The sequence below is a fragment of the Arachis hypogaea genome, chromosome 17 (assembly GCF_003086295.3).
Source record: "Arachis hypogaea cultivar Tifrunner chromosome 17, arahy.Tifrunner.gnm2.J5K5, whole genome shotgun sequence".
Classification (NCBI taxonomy): domain Eukaryota; kingdom Viridiplantae; phylum Streptophyta; class Magnoliopsida; order Fabales; family Fabaceae; genus Arachis; species Arachis hypogaea.
The window spans coordinates 113,935,350-113,941,795 of NC_092052.1; the positions used below are offsets into that span (position 1 = coordinate 113,935,350).

General features: G+C 28.4%; 1 protein-coding gene and 1 long non-coding RNA gene across 2 annotated transcripts; both read left to right on the top strand.

Annotated features, from left to right (window-relative positions):
* The first annotated feature begins 1,310 nt into the window (after positions 1–1,310).
* On the top strand, positions 1,311–2,608 carry LOC112765202 (uncharacterized). Its single transcript, XR_003183557.2, has 2 exons — positions 1,311–1,873; positions 2,391–2,608. It is a non-coding gene; the product is annotated as an uncharacterized lncRNA (long non-coding RNA).
* Positions 2,609–3,212: 604 nt separating this feature from the next.
* Positions 3,213–5,449, top strand: LOC112762456 (uncharacterized). Its single transcript, XM_025808290.3, has 2 exons — positions 3,213–3,881; positions 4,520–5,449. Exons 1-2 carry the CDS (start codon positions 3,556–3,558, stop codon positions 5,145–5,147), a joined length of 954 nt encoding a protein of 317 aa, XP_025664075.1. The 5' UTR covers positions 3,213–3,555; the 3' UTR covers positions 5,148–5,449.
* Positions 5,450–6,446: the final 997 nt, after the last annotated feature.

The following is a 6,446-nucleotide window of genomic DNA, read 5'->3' on the forward strand; positions in this document are numbered from 1 at the left end:
GGACGAAATCAATTTTCGGCCTTTACGCTGGGACCAAAATCATACTTAACCCTATAAAGAATATAATAAATTATCTAGAATTTAATTCAAATACAATACTCTAAATTCAAATAAAATATATAGCTTCATGTAAAGATAAATTTTAAATATATTATAGGATAATATATAAAAGAGGATAATTTACCTTTTTATTTTTAAAAAAATTACATAATTACCTTTATTTAATCTAGTATGAAAAATTGATAAAAAAAATTATTTCAAAAATTTAGCAAAATAATTAAAAAATAATGCTACATGACTAACAAAATTTATTATATTTAATTAATATTTAGTCAATTTTTTAAATATTATACTAAATTATAAATTTTAAATTTTAATAATATAAAAATAAAATATGAACTCAAAATATTAACTAATATTAATAAAAAGAATTGGTCCCTAATATTTCTTTGACTAAAAATAAGAGGAAAAAGGTGCTGGTAGGCTAAATTTTAGTAGTTTTATTTAAAGGCTAAATTCTTTTTTATTATTAAAGAGTATAAAAGTATTATTTGTATACTAAAATCAATCATTAAAATCAGTTACTAATATATTTATATATATATATATATATATATATATATATATATATAATTTAATTTATTTTTAATATATATTTATATTCTAATTTATATTTTATACTAATGAAGAATTTTAGTAGCTGATTTTGATATACACACGTACCATAGTTGTAAAAAGTATTGTTATACATTGGAGTTGCCGGTTACGTCCGGCTTAGGAGGCACAATATATTTGGCTTTCGGTTCAAATCTCTGAATATATAATTAAACAATCAAAAAGTGAGAAGAAAGTCTAAGTAACCCAGTTAGTTGAATGAGAATCACGAACACTAATTTCAACTCGAATTAATATGTATAATAAGCAGCGACTAACTTATTTCGTTATATAGCTGTGAAGCATTGCAATTCACCAGTGAGGATATGAACCCGCGCTCCACAATATACATATTCTTGACTATTTCATATATATTTATATGCTAATGATGATGGACAAAGTATATTACTTCAAGTTGCTAAATAAGTGATGGGATAATTATTCTGTGTCTCGCTAAAAGAGAGGCAGAATATCTTAGCTTACTTTTTTGGTACATGGTATATTGTTAGCGAATAATATCTATATATATTGGCATGGGCATCTAATCCCCACCATCATGACAAAAACTTGAAGAAATTCTACACATATAGACATGACTAGAGAGAGCATATATAGTACTACATATAAAGAAAAGGGTACTACTTAATTGACCCCTCACAACTTGGAGCCACATTCTAAAAGGTTCGTTAGGGAATCATATCTTGTATGTTCAATTACACAAAAGTCGTACTATTATTTGCCAACTTGCATTATATATTAACAAGTACTAATATATACATTAATATATAATACCCACTTGACACGCCCCTTAGCTTATTTAAGGACCTTGAAAGCCTAATCCAAAGGCCATAAGAAAGAGTGTGTGATAAGCTAGAAGCTACTATTAACATCGATCTCTAGGTTATTGTGGCATTATTGTACGTCTCTTTTCTTCAATATATATCAATAATGGGTTGGACAAGAGAAGAGAATAGGCGCTTTGAGGATGCTCTTGCGGTGCATGGGCCGGAGGACCCAAACCGGTGGCAGAAGGTGGCGAACGCCGTGGGTGGCAAATCCGTTGAGGAGGTGAAGAGGCACTATGAGGTGCTTAAAGAAGATGTGATTCGAATAGAGCGTGATCAAATTCCACTTCCCAGGTACAGAGGTAGTGGTGGCATCAATGGAAGGCATATCTATGGCCAATAACCTTTACTATCACCATTCATCAAATTAGAAGGTAACATTATAAAAACAACAAAAATCTATCTGCCAATAAAAATCAACTATTAAATTAGCGAGTTACTGTATATTCTTATACATTTATATATATTATTTTATATTTTAACGTGTATTTTATATGAATAATTTTATTTTATAGTTGTAAAGACAAATTCTATGTCATCCTATCATATATCCATGCTATTTTGGGACAAATACTAGATAAATTGTTCTAACCTTATTAAGAACACGCGATCCATCGAAGGAATCATTAATGATATATTTGTTTATTTATAAAATCAATTTAGAAATGATATACTTCTCAATTTCCAAAGATATCCACATGAAATTAAATCCAACGCTTAAAAAGGGAACCCACATGAAATCTAATCCATCACATTTTAGATCACATGCACGTGATATGTTTCTAGGTTATTATTTATTTTTCACATATTATTAAATTTTCTTGCAAGGTTGAATGATTTTCTTTTTCCGCTCTTTATTAATTATTTTCATAATCCTGTTTCCTTTGGCAGGTGAATATAAAATTAAGAGCTGTGGACTACAGTTTACTATACGTTCTGCCTCACTAGAAAACAAAAGTATCAGCAGTGTATACAAGATAACCGCTTATTATTTTCCAATTTGTATTCATGTAATATAATGTGTATTTATGTTTGTTTCCTGCTATATTGATGATTCACCCTCCTTGTAATTTGTAACAAGTACATGAATAAATTATATTATTATACTATAACATGCATTAAAATTTTGTTAAACAAGGCGTCATTTTTTTACTTCTATTTCATACTTATCATTAGTTATAAGATAAAATGTAGTTATTATTTAAAAAGAATGTTAAAGGTGATTAATTTTGGTTATTAGTTAGCTATTAAAGTTTAAAAATATAGAATAAAATATGTCATTGGATTATTAGATTAAAAAAATTAAATTAAAAAAATTGAATTAATATCTAATTAAGTGATGGCTAAAAATAATAAATTTTAATAATTTTTTAATATTTTTGTATTTAAAATTAAAAAAATACTAAAAAATTAATAAAATTTATTATTTTTTATTAATAGTTAATCAACAATGTTTGAAATAATAAGTTAAAAATATATTATTAAATTATTAAACTAAAACAAATTAAACTAATAACTAAAAATATTAGCCAAACATAATAAATTATGTCGGTTCTTGAATTTTTTTTTTTTCTTAAAATTATACACCACATATGGATAAATATTATAGAATAAGTAAAAAAACCAAAAAAAAAAATTATAGAATAAGTAAAAAAAAGAATTTAAAAAGGTATGTTATTTATGGCATATCAAATTAAGAGCGGAGAAATCAAAGAAGTCATTACCAACCAGGAACTAATTAAAGAGTAGATACAAGTAGTATTGAAAGCGAAAAGGAAGGGTTTGCATGAGAAAAATGGCAATACAACCAGACACATTGACCATTGAAGAAAAAATATGAACGTAAGAATCGGATGATGATTAGCTTAACGTACATTTAATTGTGTGAAGCAGAAAGCTAAGCGCGTGATGGCGGAAAAAGGGTATATATAAAAAGAGCTAAGATTCAATGGAATAAAGGCGCACCTTGTTTGTCTGCAAAATCCTCTCGGGGCGTGGTTCTTGGAAATCCTTGCTTTGGTTCCGGCAAGGGAAGAAGGAATTATAATCGGAGAAAATGGAAAATTTAGCGTATGTTTTGTTATTTTCATTGGTTCTGGCAACGCCATTCCGTACAGCTTTGGGTCAGAGTTTTGATTCATCGTCATGGACGAGTTTCTTAGGCGGCGGTGGTGGTTTATCACAAGACACTCTTGACCAGGCTAAGAAGGCTTTGGAAGCTTCCGGCACCAGTGTCTCCGATGCTGCCAGTGCAGCCGCCAATGTCGCCGCTTCCAGTGGCGCTGATGGAGCTTCAGCTGCGAAAGATCTCATGGCTTCTCATGGTTTCGGCGGAGTACCTGTACCACCATCCATGTCTGACTGGGTTTCTCAATCAGCCATGTAAGATTTTCAATATCCTTTCATTTTAATTTTTTTTTAATTAGAATAATTTGAGAAATTAAATGGCTCTTTACTATTATGAATTTATATTAACTTAATGAAATATATTAAATTCTTTTAAATATTTTTTTTGAATAATCATTTAAATTTATAAAAAAAATATTTTTATAATAAAAAATAATTATCAAATTTGTTATAATATATTGATATATAAATATATATTATTTTATATATTTTTAATATATATTTTTTATTATTCAAATAAATAATTTGATGATTAATTTTATTTTATAATAATTATTCATATAAAAATATTTTTATATAAAAATAATATTATAAATTATTTAGTGATTTAGTATATTTTAATTGAATATTTAATGATTTATAATATCATCCTTACACAAAAATATTTTAGTGGAAATAGTATTTTTTTTACATACATAATATGATTTATTTATAAATAACAAAAATTATGTGAAATTTTAAGTTTTGTTTAACCTATTTTTGAGATTATATACGAGAAATTAATTTTTAATTGTTTAATATTAGTTAATTTTTTATTAATAAATTATTTTTATAATTATTAAAATTAAAAAAAAAAAAAGCTGATTGGTGGTTATTATATTGAATGGGAGTAGTGGCGGGAAAGCCGGAAATCCTTCCAAAGCACCATCACCATCACCTTCATCAGTTGAAGATGCAGCTGAAGAACCTGCAGCAGATGAGACGAGCGGTGATGAAGATGGTGATGATTCTACACCTTCTTCTTCTCCTTCTCCTTCTCCTTCTGCTGCTGCTCCTGCACCAGCCTCAACCTCATCCTCACCCTCACCATCACCATCACCATCACCATCACCATCACCATCACTTTCACCATTTGCTCCGGAATCTGAACCATCAGATTCAGATATAACAGAAGACGACGACAAATATTCTCCATCACAGGCACCTTCCCCATTCAGTTTACCTAGGCGTCTATCACCATCATATCCACCATCATATTCACCAAGACAGGCACCAATATCTGCACCAACACGTTCACCAGCATATGCACCTACACCAAGAGAAGCACCGACACCTTCTTCTTCTTCTTCTTCTTCTCCTTCTTCATCTCCAGTGGTGGCTCCCACTAAGGCACCACCAACTGTTACACCTGTTGTAGCAGAAGATGATCTGTCATTCGTGGCACCACCAGCTGAACATGAGATAGAGGAGAACCCTGAAGCAGCACGATTAGACGATTTAGTCGGTTACCTAGAAGATTAGAGACAACAAATTAAAGAAAAAACGTTGAGCTATAACATATGTAGACAGTTATATTGTGTTTGGAAATTAAACCATGTTTTGAGGGGGTGGTATATATGTGATCTCTTATATATGTTATTATTATTCAGTATGGGACATTCCCTGTCTTTTGTTTATCTTCTTCCTTTGATGATCAATATGTATCATTATATTGATTGTTGATGCAGAGTCCACATACATTACACGAAGGTGCCATATATATATGTACTAATAATACACTGTTGTCTCATCTAATGATGAAATAAATAATACATTATATGGTACTTCCTTTTTGCTTCTTTTAATTTGATTCTTTGCTTGTCTGATTCATGGATCATATATTGCGTCAAAGGGTGAAATGAAGCAACAACTATAAAACTAAATTTTTCATCAACAAATTTCGCTGATAATCACGGTTCATGTATCATATATTAACACGAAGCTGGTCGTCAAGTAAAGTCATCAAAATAAGAGAAATTTTAGGAACTAATATTTTTTATTAATATTAGTTAATATTTTGGTATAATAATTTATTTTTATACTACTAAAATTTAAAATTTATGATTGATGATTTAGAATTTAGTATTTAAAATTTAATATTGAATAAATATTTGTCACAACCCAATTTAAATAGTGACCTACACAAAAAAAATGGATTTCCTAGCAAGCCTAATAATTCTTTTCAAAATATGTAGTTCAAGCTAACTTTATTTTATATATATATATACTAATTTTATTATTAAATCAATATAGTGGATTTTGTATGTGATATATGGAACATAAGTAGAGTTAAGAGATTCAATATATATATACTAATTTTATTATTAAATAAATATAGTGGATTTTGTGTGTGATATATGGAACATAAGTAGAGTTAAGAGATTCAAAAATTACAATACATATTTCATGGTTCTTGAAAGTTAAGGAGTCACCAAATAGCTTATATATATTTAGGAATTAAAAGATTAGCACTCGATCGAATTAATATCTGTATCTAAAAAATATAAAAAGGAAAGAGAATGAGATTTGCAATTCAGTGAATAAATAATATATATTTAAAACTGATGCGAGACACTACAAGAAAATTTTAAAATAGTGACCGATTTTAGCGACCAACAAAATCAATCGATTACTATTAGTGACGGTCAATCAAATTTTTCTAGGATTTAAAAAAAAATCAGTCGCTAAATTTCAATTAGCAACCGAATTAGCAACTAAAACAAAAAACAAGCTTTTAGGATATATTGATGGCTAAATTGGTCGTTATATTTAATTTAGCGA